Source organism: Stenella coeruleoalba (genome assembly GCF_951394435.1).
Source record: "Stenella coeruleoalba genome assembly, chromosome: 4".
In the NCBI taxonomy this organism is placed as follows: domain Eukaryota; kingdom Metazoa; phylum Chordata; class Mammalia; order Artiodactyla; family Delphinidae; genus Stenella; species Stenella coeruleoalba.
In genome coordinates this window covers 25,543,225-25,560,114 of record NC_137149.1, presented here as the reverse complement: position 1 = coordinate 25,560,114, position 16,890 = coordinate 25,543,225, and the positions used below count along the sequence as shown (strand labels likewise).

General features: G+C 40.4%; 1 protein-coding gene across 4 annotated transcripts in view; it reads right to left on the bottom strand.

Annotated features, from left to right (window-relative positions):
- NDST4 (N-deacetylase and N-sulfotransferase 4) overlaps positions 1-16,890 on the bottom strand; it is a 246,565-nt gene that overhangs the window by 39,519 nt on the left and 190,156 nt on the right. For all 4 annotated transcript variants that reach the window (XM_079919073.1, XM_079919075.1, XM_079919074.1 and 1 more), the window contains one exon: positions 15,005-15,187. In XM_079919073.1, the coding sequence (XP_079775199.1) occupies positions 15,005-15,187 (183 nt within the window). The remainder of the gene's footprint in view (positions 1-15,004; positions 15,188-16,890) is intronic.

Genomic DNA, 16,890 nt, shown 5'->3' with positions numbered 1-16,890 from the left:
ATGGGCTTCTTTGGGTTTTGGACGCAGCATTTTTTTTTTTTGCCCTAGGAATTATTGCTCTGAGTCACCGACCAGATGATGCAGAAACCTGCTAATTTTGAGTGGAACCCAGAAAAAGAAAGAACCCTATAAGAGGTAAGACTGAGGTCCAAGCAGCCCTCCCACTTGGGCCATACATCCTGCCAGACCCATGGTACCATGGCATCTATGGTATAAAATGACACCAAAGAGAGTTGTGGTCAAGTCCCACAAGAGAATCACAGTGTACTCCCCTAAGGTTCTGCAGCAAGGTGTTGCTGGGCCCTGGAAGAGATAATGCTTGTCATGGATTTTCAAAGTGATCATGTGGCCATTAATTGGCCATCATAAGCTGAGTATTGACAGACCAACCAAGTCATAAGTTCAAGTGTACCCAGTAGCAATTCATTGTAAGATGGGGTGGTGCATCCAGAACTGATTTCAAGAAGATACAAAAGCTATAAGTTAACTTTATAAACAAGTGCCCAGACCCCATGTCACCTATCACTGTTCCACTCATGCCTCTATATCCGCTCATTCTTATAGTTTCATGGAAGGTCCTCTATAATCTGCTGATGAAGAGGGGAAAACCCTAGCTTGGTTTGTAGGTAGGTTGACCCATATGTTGGTAGAAACCTAAAGTGGACTGCAGCTGCCCTACAGGCCCATTCAGGGAGGTTCCTAAAAACAAATGGTTAAGGGAAAGTGTCCAATTGGCAAAGTTCTGGACAGTGTCTCTGGCCATCCACATTTTTGCAAATAGACTAGTAGCCCAAGGTAAGGGTATAGTGGACTAATAAGCAGTGATGAATGGGTTAGCCAAGGAACTTAAAGGAGCAAGACAGGAATATTAGGGCTACTAAGTTCTAGGGAAGAGGCAGGTGGATGGACCTGTGATAGCGACCAAAACGTGTGATAATCTTTGTGTTGCCCACTGATGTACACCAGAGAGTATCCAATGTAGAAGTGCTGAACAACCAAGCAGTCAGATGATTTAGCCAGCTCCCAGCACTCCCACATGTCATGTAACCTCTGTTCTCAACCAACCCAGTGCTGAAGCAATGGGCTTATGAATGGAGAAGCTGTGGTAGCAAGATGGAAGCCATTCCTGGGCTTCCTCCCCCCAAGTCTGCTTTAGTTACAGCTGCTGCTGATTACCTGACGTGTCAGTAACAGAGGCCAGTTCTAAGTCCCAGAAATAGCACTCTCCTACCACTTAGTAGAAAACTGATTACGTTGGACACTTCCATCCTTCAAAGGGCAGTGACTCATCCTGATCTCACCTGACACATATTCAGAGTATGAATTTACCTTCTCTGCTTACATAGCCTTAGCCATCATCACTATGCAAGGCCTCATGGAGTGTCTGACTCATTGACACGGTGTCTCACATAATATTGCTTCAGGTAAAGGGACCACTCTTGACAAAGTGAAGTGTGATAGTAGGCTTCTGCCCATGGGAGTCAGTGGTCCTATCACGCCGCACTATCCAGAGCTGCTGGCCTGATAGAGTGGTGAAAGACCGCATGAAAGATACAGTTGAAGTACCAGCTTGGAGATACACTGTACTTCTTCTTTTTTTTTTTTTTTTTTTTTTGCGGTACGCGGGCCTCTCACTGCTATGGCCTCTCCCGTTGCGGAGCACAGGCTCCGGATGCGCAGGCTCAGCGGCCATGGCTCACGGGCCTAGCCGCTCCGCGGCATGTGGGATCTTCCCAGACTGGGGCACGAACCCGCGTCCCCTGCATTGGCAGGCAGACTCTCAACCACTGCGCCACCAGGGAAGCCCACACTGTACTTCTTAAATCAAAAGCTGTTGGTTGGTGCTGTGTCTCCAAAGGGTAGTGTAGCTGTGTCTAGGAATTAAGGAGTCGATGTAGGAGTGGACCCATCCACCATCATTTCTAATGGCTTCATTAGAGAATTTGTGCTTTCCATCTCCACAACTTTAAGGTCTACTGGTCTAGGAGTTCTGGTTCCCAGAGGAGAGATGCTTTAGTGTGGATCACCACACTAAAAGTTGCAGCTTGTACCCATTCACTTTGGCTTTCTTGTGCCAGTAGACCATCAGGCATGGAAATGAGTTACCATCCTGATAGGGACAATTGACTCTGATCATCATGAGATGTAGAACAGCTATTATACAGGGAGAAATATCTTTGGCACTCAAATAATTCACTAGGTTACTTGTTGATACTTCCGTGCCCAATTTTAATAATTGAGAAAGCAGAGCCACCACAGCCTGATTAGGGTTGGGCTGGGCACCAGATCAGAGTCTACCACAGTGCACTCCTTGCTTCACAAATTAAGTTATCTTTATCCAGGCACAGGCTTCCTCTGTCATAATTCCTAGGGAAATTTACAAGAAAAGAATTAGTGAGACAAACTAGAACTGTTGCTACTGCAGTTGGTCCTGAGACTGTACCTGACCCACAGGGCCAGCCATCTAGACCAGCAGAAGTGCTAACCACAGGTGGGGGAAATCCAGAATAGGGGATAGAGGTGGGAGAAACTGTGCACTGGTTTCAGCTTTGGAGCCAACTGCAGCAACAAGGTTGCAGTTTCTCCTAATGACCTTCCTCTTATAGGTTTCCCCAGGAATAATGCTCACGATTGTGGAAAAATTGTTCCTGGGTGAATCAGTGCAATGTGAGAAGCAAGTATAGCTATGTGGTACAAGGTATGGACAGGGGTGTGTGGCGGACTGAGTGCTCTTTCCTCCACTGAAGGAAAAACCTTATCTCTGGCCAATGCAACACCTTATCCCCATTCCCACCCCACTTCCGCCCCCAGCTGGGGAGATTGAGTATTGCCCTTGGCCAATAGGAGCTACCCGACAGGAAGTCGTGCATCCCCTCCCGACACTCCAGAGGTGGCCCGTGTCCAGTGACTGACTGATACAGGGGTGTAAAAGCCTGACCAGCTTGCTTCAAGGTGAGACAACTTGTGTAATTGGCTCTCTCCCTGCAGATCCAGTCAAGGATCCAGACTTTTCCTAAGACCACATCCACGCTCTGCTTTTTCCTGTTCTACATTTTCCCTTATAAGCTTTTCCTGAAAGCGCTTCCTCAGTAAATCATTGAACCAGAGCCCTATCTCAGAATTGATCCCAGTGCACTTTCCATTACCATCTTCCATTGGAAGAAGAACAGAGTGCAATATAGAGCGACCAGTTATGTATGCATTGCGTGAGAATTCGCCTTGCAAAAGGTTAGGCTATATATCTTGGATTTCTTGATGAATTCATCTATAGAAACTGTGATAAAAGGAGTTAATTACAAGCCAATAAACTCAACATTTCTTATTTTACATAAAGATGAAATTTTATTTTATTTTTACTGGTGTCTCTGTTTTCTGCAATCTTTCATTCAGTGTTCAATCGCCAATCCTCTTGTGGTCTAGCTTCAGCTTAACTCTCTAAACGTAATTTTCACTAGAGCACAGAAGCCTAAACTATCTTGTCTCCTTTTCTTCCTTCAGTAACAGAGCATCCTCTTGTTCAGTCTCTGGGTTCTCAGCTACAGACTGTATTTCACAGTGTCTCTTGAATTTAGCTTTCTTCCTATGAATCATTTCAGTTTAAGGAAAGGGAGCCAAAAGGACGTAAAGTATCTTCTTAAGGATAAACTTGCTCTCCCTAGATTTTTCCTTTCCTACTTACTGCCAGCTCTAAAATGGCTACACTTGCAGCATGTGCCTTGGACTCAGAGGTGGAAGCCATACATATGTTGAATACCTGCCAACCTGGGGCCCTGGATAATCATGTGGAACGGAGCTGTCTAACTCTCGTAGACTGCTTGCCCATTTTTAGACAGTTGTATGAGGGAGAAATAGATTTCTACTTTATTTAGCCACTGTAGTTTTGGAGTGTCATCATTATAGCAACATTGCCTATATTCTCGCTCAATGTGTTTCAAAACACTTTGCGAGAAGGTAAAAAAAAAACTTGTGTCAGAATGTCAATTACTGCACTGCATGCTTCAACAAGAACATCCTGCTACAGGAGAAAAAGAAGATTCCGGATGATGCAACCAGCTGCCTAGTGGTATAGATTGTTTATATGTTGGCACAAACTTCTTGTCTCATGGCGAATCAGCAACAAATAATTCAAGCCTGTTCGTGGACCACACTTTGAGTAGCACTGCTGTGAATTAACAGCTGCCAACACCAACCTAAAGCTTCAGTTCTACTGTGTTCCCTACTATAGATATACCTGCACCTGAATCTTTGAATTATTTATCTTTCTGTGCAATGCTCTTATTTTTTCCCCCACAATACAGAGTCAAAATCTTGCCAGTTCTTCTTGCTGAAGCTAATATCCACCATAAACCTTTCCTATTTATTTTGGAGGGGCAGCATAGCCCAGTTGTTAAGAGTGTGAGCTCAGGAGAGAGACTGTCTGTGTCTTAAGGAATTGTCCTAAACTCTCTGGACCTCAGATTCCTATAATAAAAAATGATATTATCTACCTTGCATATAGGTATACATATGCATAAATATAAATATATTGCATAAATATATTAAATGAGGGGCTTCCCTGGTGGCGCAGTGGTTGAGAGTCTGCCTGCCGATGCAGGGGACGCGGGTTCGTGCCCCGGTCCGGGAAGATCCCACATGCCGCGGAGCGGCTGGGCCATGGCCGCTGAGCCTGCGCGTCCGGAGCCTGTGCCCCGCAACGGGAGAGGCCACAACAGTGAGAGGCCCGCGTACTGCCAAAAAAAAAAAAGAAAACAAACAAAAAATATATATATATTAAATGAGTTAATATATTTTAAATGATTAAATCGTGCTCTATGAAAGAAAATGCTTATTCTGTAATCCCACATTAACTTTTTCCTTTCCTTTGCCTAGATTAGTTAGGCAGTTGGAGCAGCAGAAAGAGATTACTCTTGCTGATGGACTGGTTTCTTGCAGATAGCCATGCCGAGAGCTGACTTCCTGGTGCTTGTCAGAAGCACCAGCACCTAAGGTGCCCCTCCTCACAGCCAGATGGCTAGACTTCTGGGATACCCGATAAGGAAATGGCTTGGAGTTTCTTCAGGCAAACCAGAAGCTGTGGGCTGTCTTACCAGATGACCCAAAGACTCCTATATAATCCTAATTCAGTTTATTTCTGGATATTCTTGCTATATGGCTACTGCAACTCTCCAATTCATTGTTTTAGCACTTGTCATCCTTCAGGGCTCAATTCAAATATCACCCCACATGAGATGTCTTCCCTGATGAGCAGAGCCAAAGCACTTCCTTTTGTTCCTGTCTCTCTATAACAGCTTCCTGCCATATTTTCTTCACTGCATTTCAGTACCTGAAATTATTTTATTCAAGGATGTGTTTCTAGTAATAGTATATAATATGAAAACTGATAGTATAGTTGTATCTATAATAATTATATTCAACTCGAATGTAAGTGCTCTGAAGAGAAGACCTCTTGTCTTTTTTTTTTTAATAATTTTATTTATTTATTTATTTATTTTTGGCTGCTTTGGGTCTTCATTGCTGCTCATGGGCTTTCTCTAGTTGCGGCGATTGGGCTTCTCATTGTTGTGGCTTCTCTTGTTGTGGAGCATGGGCTCTAGACACGCAGGCTTCAGTAGTTGTGGCACGTGGGCTCAGTAGTTGTGGCTCGCGGACCCTAGAGAACAGGCTCAGTAGTTGCGGTGCACGGGCTCAGTTGCTCCATGGCATGTGGGATCCTCCTGGATCAGGGCTCAAACCCATGTCCCCTGCATTGGCAGGCGGATTCTTAACCACTGTGCCACCAGGGAAGCCCGACCTCTGTCTTCTTGATTGCTACAATCTAATACATAAGACGTGCTTGATAATTATGGACTGAAGGATCAATTAACTGCCTTGGGACAGGCACCATAAACATTTAGTAACAAGCATAGGCAGATTTTGATATATGTTTAAAAATTAACATAACATGAACTGTGTAGATATTTTACTTCTCAAACATCCACAAAAAAATCATTCACAGTTGCCAGTGATGTTCTTCATGGTGGTCCCAGAAGCTAGGTCTTGCCATTTACTCACACCATCACTTTAGAACTTAAAAATTTTTTTCCTCATATTATCATTTAACTGCTTCATTTGCAAAGAATTTTGCTTTTCAACTGTATTTTAGATGTTAAGCAATAGGAAAGCAGTTTCCATTACCTATTCCCCATATATAACTCAACAAAGAAAAAATCTCAGAGTAGGTGTTCAGTTCATTTGCTCAAATGGTTTCTTTATGCTCAGCAAAGTGGATGAGCAAACTGATCAATTATTCAGTGCCACTGTTGAAAGTCAAAGCCTTTTGTGCGACCTCTCTTCGTTCTGTAGGTTCAACTAGACCAATTTTATTCTTTATTGCAATACACATGTTTTTGCCATTCAAATTTCTGCATGCAAAACTGGCAAAGTAAAACTCTCACGGGACTTCCCTGGTGGCGCAGTGGTTAAGAATCCACCTGCCAATGCAGGGGACAGGGGTTCGATCCCTGGTCCGGGAAGATCCCACATGCTGTGGAGCAACTAAGCCCGTGCGCCACAGCTACTGAGCCCTGCGCCACAACTACTGAAGCCTGCGTGCTCTAGGGCCCATGTGCTGCAACTACTGAGCCCACGTGCTGCAACTACTGAAGCTGTGTGCCTAGATCCCGTGCTCCACAACGAAGAGTAGCTCCCACTCGCCACAACTAGAGAAAGCCCACGTGCAGCAACAAAGACCCAACGCAGCAAAAAAAAAAAAAAAAAAAAGTTCACAGAAATAGGCAGATTGATAAGATTTGGAATGAGTTTCCTTTGACCTTAACACACTGAACATGGATAAACACTTATTTTGGTAGACAAAGACACTAGTTATTTTAGTTGTACTTTCCCAGGAAGTTATACTGATAGGAGTAAACTATCAAATAAAATTACCTGGATGCTAAGATGTTATAATACTTGCTGTTCCAAATGTTTTTATTTTTAACTATTCAATTTACATTACTTCAGTTTTTCCAGTAGGTATCTTATAATTGATGGCATTTGTATACATCAATCTAGGCAGACTTTTAAAAAAAATTAATTAATTTATTTATTTTTGGCTGCACTGGGCCTTTGTTGCTGCGCAAGGGCTTTCTCTAGTTGTGGTGCGCGGGGGCTACTCTTCGTTGTGGTGTGCGGGCTTCTCATTGTGGTGTCTTCTCTTGTTGCAGAGCACAGGCTACAGGCATGTGGGCTTCAGTAGTTTTGGTGCGTGGGCTCAGTAGTTGTGGCTCGCGGGCTCTAGAGCTCAGGCTCAGTAGTTGTGGCGCATGGGCTTAGTTGCTCTGTGGCATGTGGGATCTTCCCAGACCAGAGTTTGAACCCATGTCCCCTGCACTGGCAGGTGGATTCTTAACCACTGCACCACCAGGGAAGTCCCTAGGCAGACTTTTTTTAAAACTGCATTCCTTCTATTTTATGCTGTTTTAGGGCTATCCGGGCGCCCATATTTCTTCATTTATGTCTCTTCTTAGCATGTTTTCCCTTGTAACTGTTTAATCACAACTTTAATAACAGGATGTTTGCATTTCCTATTTTATATTCTGAAAATTTTTGTTTAGACTTTTCCTACTCTGACTTTCCTTATATGGTCTGAATAACAGCTAACATAATATCTAAGTTTTATTGATCACCTTCTATATTCCAGGCACTTGCTTGACAGATTATTTCTAATCCTCAAAGCAACCTGGCAAGACAGATATTATTATCCTTTCTTTATAGCTGAGGAAGCTGAGATGCAAGGTGTTTTATTTAGGTTGTGCTGAAGGTGACACAGCACATTAGTTTCAGATTTGAAATCCAAAGCTGGGATTGTCTCTGCAGTTAAATTGTGTGCGTGTGTGTGTGTGTGTGTGTGTGTATGAGACAGAAAGAGAGAGAGAAACAGGATCCTGCAATGATTATGAAAAAAAAGGATACATTTGCATACACTTTCATACTTTGCTCCATTGTTACGGTTTTAATTCTAAAGGTCAGAAAGTTACAAAGCAATTATATCCCTATCTGATTGTTCCCCACATATCTGAAACTGTTACACAAAGTAATTTACTGTTTTTAGTATCTAGCATTATAGACATATTGAAACTTTGAAAATATTCTCAGTTAAAACTGCTTTAGGCAGTGTATATGATAACAGTGCCAGTGTAGTGAAAATGCATGTAACTAGCTCTCACACAGGTAAAGGGGATGCAAGTGGTTTCTGTACATGGAATATATGATGAGGTGAGGCAGATTTACTTTTTTTTTTTTTGTGGTATACGGGCCTCTCACTGCTGTGGCCTCTCCCGCTGCGGAGCACAGGCTCTGGACGCGCAGGCTCAGAAGCCATGGCTCACAGGCCCAGCCGCCCTGCGGCATGTGGGATCTTCCCGGACTGGGGCACGAACCCGTGTCCCCTGCATCGGCACGCGGACTCTCAACCACTGCGCCACCAGGGAAGCCCCAGATTTACTTTTAAGTAGACATCAGCAAAATGGACAGGAGATTCCCTGAGGTTATGAACCAGACTTAGAAAGGGCAGTAAATTCTGATGACATCATGTTACGTAGAAGGGTATGAGCACTCAGATTCTCCCTCTCTGAGTAAAAATTACAAATTCATAATCAAGCTAAAAACACATACTAAAAAAAAAAAAAATCACACTACTGACCTTATCCTGAAGTTCATATTTTTATAGAAGATATGAAGATAACTTTGGTTCTCATTAGATCTGTTTATTCCAACCTACCTGCCTTTTCTCTACTAAGAATCTGCTCTGCTCACTGCTTCTACACATCCTTCCCTGAGAAGAACACCATGGAATTATCAGTTAGACTGATTATCCCCTCTCAAGTCATGTGCCTTTTCCAGATAACGAGGCGATCTCTAGACCTTAATAGCTGAAACATTAAAAATGCCCAGTGCTCATGGTAGAAGGATTATTTTGTTAATTAGAAACATTCCCAGGTTACTGGTTTTCTCTCTATCCACCCCTGCTTGCTTTCTGCTGTTCTGACCTCACTGTTTAATGGAGAATGCTACGAAAGATATTTTTGTTTTTCTTTTTAAATTCTTCTGCTTCCTACTATCTGGATGTGTTGGGTTAAATTTTCTTCTGCTTATTAATTTTGGCATGTACATGTCTTTAAACAAAATCCTTTTCCAAATCGGCATTATACAAGCTGGTGACTTTCAGTTTTTTTGTCTCTCAATGTCATTTAAGCTTAATACAATCCACGGACACTGATGAGGAATTTTAATAGGTTACGGATGTGTATTCTCAGTGCTTCAATCAGCAAATCCATATGGAGAAACTCTGAGACACACACCATCCTTACAGAGACTCGACTCTACCTGTACACCATGTAAGCTAGGGAGTCCTTCAGCTCCTTGGAAACGCCTTTCCTTTCTGCGTGCACTGATCCGTAATGAATGCTCTCTCCACAGAACTCCTGTAGCACTTGATAGTCTGATTCATACTCAGACTTTTCTACCAAAGTACTCTGATTACAGAGGCACATAAATGCCAACCTCTGGGGGTGGAAGTGGGTAAAAGGGACCTGTGGTTCATGTGTGGATCCGGGGTAATAATGCCACGAGAGTTGCTTTAAGCACAGACTACCTCTGATTTATCCTAAACCCCTATGCATTCTTCACCATATTACACCACCTTTATTTCAATAAATGTATACTATTTGTATTTTCCAATGAAATAGTCTCAAAAGCAAAACTGACCCCAGGAGAAGGTGACAAGTTTACTCTGTAGCTCTGGGTATCTTCAAACAGATAACTGCACACTCTCGCATACAATACCTTATATTATTACTTACTGTTATAAGAATATCCTGTCAGGGAATCTGGATAACCAACTCAATGAAAGAAACTATATTTTTAAACTCTTATTAATAGGTTGGTCTCATATAATGTATTCACTCATAGTATGACATTTTTAGTATGAAATTAAAGTTATCAGACATTTCTGTAGGGCACACACAAAAAATTCAGTTTTTTATTGTTATACTTGGATTAGGGGTTCAAAATATACTTATTTTATGATGATTTTGATTCATAAAGTATGAAAGTATTATAACAATTTACATTTAATTTAATTTAATTTAATTTTATTTTATTTTATTTTATTTTATGAGCTACCTGCAAGTAGTTTTTCCATGACAAAACCTCAGTAAGTTCTACGCTAGGTTCTAGGTTACAAACACGAATGAATAAACACAGTCTCACTCCTTAAGAACTGCATGAGCTGGTGTATGACAAGCACAAGTGTCTGCAATACCATAAGGTAAGTGCAATAATAGAGTGATAAATAGGTATAGAGTGGAAAAGAGAGGAAAAAATTTGAAGACAAATTTTTGATGTCATTTTGTTCACATAACCAGATGCTATTATGGTTTGTAAATTACACGAAGGCAAAGACCTTTCTTTTTATTATGTAGGTACTTCAGAAGCATAGGTTGCAAAAGCTCACACTGAATACCCCATCAGATTCTTCAGAGGTCACAAGGTATTCCTGATATTTCATTCTACACAGACAGTCGATGGTAGAAGTAGATTTATTTTTCTAAATGTAAAACTATCATCTTGGTGTGGTTGGGACTACACTGGCTTAGAAATAAGGCAACTTGAACTTTAGTCCTGACTTGTCCCTAATAAGCCACGTGACTTAGAACAAGACATTTCACCTCCTTAAGTGTCTAAAATGAGTAAGTTGGGCTAGATGTCCCTAACTTCTCCTGCTCTTACAAACTGTAATTCTCTGCATCAGCATTCCTTCAATAGACACAAACTAATAGAATCTACAATGTGTATGTCACTAGACCCTGTGATATGTTTATGTCACAGACGTTCAAATCTCATCGTTTCTAAGCTGGAGTTGGATGATTTCACGGCTACAATCAACTAAGGTACTAACTCCCTAAGGTCAGCACACTGTGGCTTTACTTCCCTACTTCTTTAATCCTGGAGACACTGGCCTGGAAAGAGAGAAACTGAAGCTCTTTTTATTTTTGAAACTGCAGCTCTTTGACCATAGTCTTGGTCACACAGGCAAGCAGGAAACCACATCACGCTTGGCATGTTTATTGATAGTGAGACTCTGGAGTGACTGACTGAAGATTGAGACTGAGCTAACCTGACAGCTTGAGAGCTTAAAAGCATTGATTAGTGAATGTGCAAGAATCTGACCTTCCAACTGCCTCCATGTTGTGGTTTTGGTTTCTATAATAAGAGGTTAAAAAAAAAAAAAGAGGAAACCTTATTCTTTTATGCTTTGTAGTGATTATTCTACCCAAACAAAAAGGGACATGAATTAACAGAAACCCATGAGTATAATTTTAAGAATCTTACACACCAGGGACTATACTGAGGAGGATATACTCTAGGGATAGAGTTCCGTGTGTGTCCTCAGCACATATTCTCATAGTAAACAACTCCGAAAGACTCCACTTCCAGTGAAGGGCACACATACATTCTGCATTGTACTTACCATGCTGTCCATTGACAGATATTCATATTGCACTTTTTAATTAGGTGACAAAGCAGTTTTCACATATATGGTAGTTGGTGCTAATGAAAATTTACATAAGGAACCAAAGGGAATTAAATAGATGTTAAGATTATCATTTTGCATGTTTTCTTTTTATTTGTGGTAATAAAACAGTGTGAATTGAAAATCTAAGGAAAGATAACTTTTTAAAAGTGAAATGCACTAAATAAAAAGGTATGTTTATAAATACAATAAAGTACCTGCGACATTTAATTTAGAGAATGTATAGCAATGGCAGTGACATAATATTAATCGATCCTAACTCTGTAGGGTTGTGATGAATGGACTAAAAAACATTTAATTAGGGCTTCCCTGGTGGCGCAGTGGTTAAGAGTCCGCCTGCCGGTGCAGGAGACATGGGATCGTGCCCCGGTCCGGGAAGATCCCACATGCCGCGGAGCGGCTGGGCCCGTGAGCCGTGGCCACTGAGCCTGCGCGTCCGGAGTGCTCCGCAACGGGAGAGGCCACAACAGTGAGAGGCCCGCGTACCGCAAAAAAACCCTCAAAAACAAAAAACATTTAATTAGTGTTGGTTATGCTGAAATGTTTTTTGTAAAATTAAATTCATGTTGTATAAAGGACATGATGATAACGCCTTTAGCTGTTTTACTTGATGTTAGAAATACAAATATGAGAAGAGGAGAAAACCACCAGGGAAAGGAACTCAAAAGTATTATGCACTTTATCTTTACCTGATCATTTGCAGTTTTCTAACACCCTTTATGACTGGCAAAGTTTATCAGATTTGTTTCAGTAAGTCTACTATTCTCAAAATCTCATGTATGTGAATAATTCCCTGTTCAACTTAACCACTATTTTGCTTTCTATTCCTTGTTTTCTTTCTTAAATATATTTGAGAATATATGGCACTTTTGTTAATGGGAAATGTTTGCAACTTTATTTTTCAGTCAAAAGAAACCATATAGGGCTTCCCTGGTGGCGCAGCGGTTAAGAATCTGCCTGCCAATGCGGGGGACACGGGTTCGAGCCCTGGTCTGGGAAGATCCCACATGCTGTGGAGCAACTAAGCCCGTGCACCACAGCTACTGAGCACACGTGTCACAACTACTGAAGCCCACGTGCCTAGAGCCCATGCTCCGCAACGAGAGAAGCCTCCACAGTGAGAAGCCCACGCACCACAACAAAGACACAACACAGCCAAAAAGAAAGAAAAAAAAAAAGAATAAATAAAATGAATAAATTTAAAAAGAGAAACCATATAAAGGATATAATTCATGTGATAAAACAGGAGTCTTTTAGTAAACATTTACTCTTGAGTGTTACTTAAATACTCTTATAATAAGCTGTTTTGATAATAGACATACATATGACAACAATAACAAAAATCTGTGAACTCTCTGAAGCCTCTTCTGATTAATTGTATCACTTATTAAGAACTCCCTAGGAATTTACCTCTATGATGCTATTCAAAATTAAAAGTCACACTCACAAATGTTTTGTTTGTGTATGTATATGTTCTCATGTCTTCCAAAGTGACGTAGTTCTCAAGGAATAATTCTACTTTCTCATTCTAATTTTCATTTATACCTCCAATCAACTAGCACAGTATTTCATATTTAACAAGCATTCGATCATCGTATTTAAAATCATCATAATGAGAACCTACTGTACAGCACAGGGAACTCTACTCAATGCTCTGTGGTGACCTAAATGGGAAGGAAATCTAAAAAGAGGGGATATATGTATATGTATGACTGATTCACTTTGCTTTACAGCAAGAAACTAACACAACATTGTAAAGCAACTATACTCCAATAAAAATGAATAAAAAACAAATAAAGTAAAATAAAATAAAATAATCATATTAACCAAACCTTATTGGAGTTGGCATGTCTTTGATTATATTCATTCCCTAACAAGATGAACAGTGTCACTGATACCAAAAGTATCAATAAATACAATTCTTTACTTATAAAAACTCACACAATATTAAGAAATACAAATTCTTCATAAAAAAACATTTTTTTTTTTTTTTTATGAAGGAAAAGAAAGAGTAGAGCTTGGGGCCATTGACTCATTTTTTAGATCATCTGTCTGCCATATTTGTTAAGTTGCTTACTTTTTATTGTTACTGTAACCATGAATTATAGATATAAATAAACGTGTGAAAAAAGAACTGATTTACTGTCAATGATTTATCAATTTTATAAGTATGTGAGCACTTCTGAGTAACTACCACTTATGGGAGAAAAAGCTTTGCCTTTATGAAATTCAACATCTACGTGGTGTGACTATATACACTACAAGAACTATGTCTTTATCTATTTATTCGTCTACTTAATATATACACCAAACATATAGCTGGTCAAGCTGCTGAATAAATCATCAAAATAAAGTATGACTTACTGTAGCAGTTTTAAAACACATTTTGAAATATATAGCAGTGAATAAGGATAACAAGGAAATGTTCTGCTGACTTTGAGAGAAAATATTGCATTTTGTTTTTCTTTGCATTCTCAAGAGCAACTAGCCTTGCCTTATACATAGTAGATGCTCAATAAACATACAGTGGATGAATTCCTGACCATATAGACACAGAGGGGCATGTAACATGAATTATGGAATAGAAACACAGGAGAGGGAGATAGGATGGTAAAAAGTCTGTTTTGCAGTGATTTCTCATTAATGAGGATGCTAGCCCTCTACTGACTACTTAGCAGGAGACCATATGATCTGCTCTCTGCAGCTAGCTTATTGATTGTGTGGGTCAATGTAATCTGATGCATAAAGAACCGAGAAAGTGGAAGGTGGCATTTTCCTAGATAAATGGTAAGAAGCAGCTCATTTACATTTTCATGCATTGAGGCTCAGTAGCTCCCACATAAAGTTGAATTATTCATAAAAGCAATCCTAAAACTGACAATTCCTTCTTTATTAATAGATATGATCCTAGCAAAAGATTAGATTAAAAAAAATGCACAAAGACATCTTAAAGATAGAATCTGTATGAGCATGAAGTAAAAATTGCTTTTCCCTTTTTTATTTAGACTATCTGTGTTGTACACACACACATCAGGGTCTAATTCTATGCTCTTAGATTATTGTGGTCCTTTGTTTCTATCTTCCTAGATACCCAATGCCTAACCATTTTACTGCTAGTTAGTGCCCACGCTAAATGCAAGCCAAAGTGATTAGCTCTGAGAAAAAACCAACAATAAAACAACATCCTCAACGCAAAACTTCCAAACTGACTGACCAACTAACAAAATCCCAGAAAAACAAATCCAAAATACGAACACTTAATCCATAAAACAAATAAAAAATATTATTGAAGAGAATGAAACTATTGGATAAAAAAGAAGTTTGCATTAAATGACAGTTTTAGTATCTCCAGCAGAGTTCCTAACACAAACTCAGCACTCACAAATTGCTAGTTTCTTTTCTTTCAGCCCAGGTGAGAATGTGCAGTGTTACCTGCCAGAGAGGGTCTTTCTGCTCAGGGAAGAGCTCAAAGTACTTGTGGGCTAGTTGCACTGGAGGCAGAGTTTGCAATTTCAGGTTGGTCCAGCTCTGCGCGAAGTTGGCCAAGTTCACAAAGGTGTACAGCCCGAGGCGGTCATTCCCATAGTTTGACAAATGGGTCATGAAAATGCTGATCTGAAAAATAAATAAAAATGACCATAAATATCATATGCATATGCTCAAAAGTGGCATAGAAGCCCTAGGAAGTACCTCACCTAAACGCTGAATTTCATGAGAAGTACATTATCATTTCAGGTGGGGTGTTATGGATGGAATTGTGTACACCGCACCCACATTCATATGTTGAAACTGTGTGTCCCAATGTGACTGTATTCAAAGATAGGTTCTTTAAGGAGGTACTTAAGCTTAAATGAAGTCATAAGGGTGGGACCCTAATCTGATAGGTCTGATGCCCTTATAAAAAGACACCACAGTGCGTTCCCTCCCTCTCTCTTTCTCTCTCTCCCTCTCTCTCTGTCTCTTTCTCTATCCCTCCCCTCTGCAATGCACAGAGAAGAGGCCAATTGGGAACACAGCCAGAGGGCGGCTGTCTTTAAGTCAGGAAGAGAAGTCTCACCAGAAACTGAATTTTCTGGCACCTCGATCACGGACGTCTAGCCTCCAGAACTGTGAGAAAATAAATGTCCGTTGTTTAAACCACCCGGTCTGTGCTGTCTTATTATGGCAGCTTGCAAAGACTAATACAGGTAGAAAGCCACACATTTGATTTCTATTTCAAAGTCACTCTTAAGCTCACTCTTAAAATAAAAATTGAAATTGGGATTGGCATCCCCTCACTGCCCATTAAAAGTATGGTATTACTTTACATATCAGTTTTTTCCCCCATTGTGGAATCAAAACTATCAAATCCAATAATCCAATAACCCCCAACCTAGAGAAGAACCAGAATTAGACCAGTTCTAAAATTTAAAAAACTGTTCCAGACCTTTTTTGGTATAGATATGTATACAGGTTGAAATGAAATCAAACTCAAGAAAACTTGTTTGCTTTTTTTGTGTGTGTATGGTCTAATGACTCATGAGTATGAAACGTACAGTGTGGGGAATACAGTCAATAAATATTTAATATTTTTGTATGGTGATAGATGGTAACTAGACTTATCATGGTGGTCATTTTTAAATGTATAGAAATAATGAATCAATATATTGTGAACCAGGAACTAATATAGTGTGGTAGGCCAATTATATCTCAAAAACAAACAAACAAACAAATATACAAACTCATAGAAAAAGAGATCAGATCTGTGGCTACCAGAGCCGGTGGCAGGTAGTGGGTACTGGGGGAGGGGGAATTGGATGAAGGTAGTCCAAAGGTACAACATTTCAGTTCCAAGCTAAATAACTATGAGGGATGTGATGCACAATATGATAAAGATAACGAACACTGCTCTATGTTATATATGAAAGTTGGTAAGAGAGGAAATCCTAAGTTCTCATCATAAGGAGAAAATATTTCTTTGCTAATTTCGTTTTTTCTTTTTCTTTCTTTTTTTTTTTTTGTGGTACGCGGGCCTCTCACTGTGGTGGCCTCTCCCGTTGCGGAGCACAGGCTCCGGAAGCGCAGGCTTAATGGCCACGGCTCACGGGCCCAGCCGCTCCGCGGCATGTGGGATCTTCCCGGACCGGGGCACAAACCCGTGTCCCCTGCACCGGCAGGCGGACTCTCAACCACTGCGCCACCACGGAAGCCCTCTAATTTCTTTAATTCTGTATCTATATAAAATGATGGATGGTCACTAAACTTATTGTGGTCATCATTTCATAATGTATGTTAAGTCAAATCACACCTTAAACTTATACACTGCTGTATGTCAATTA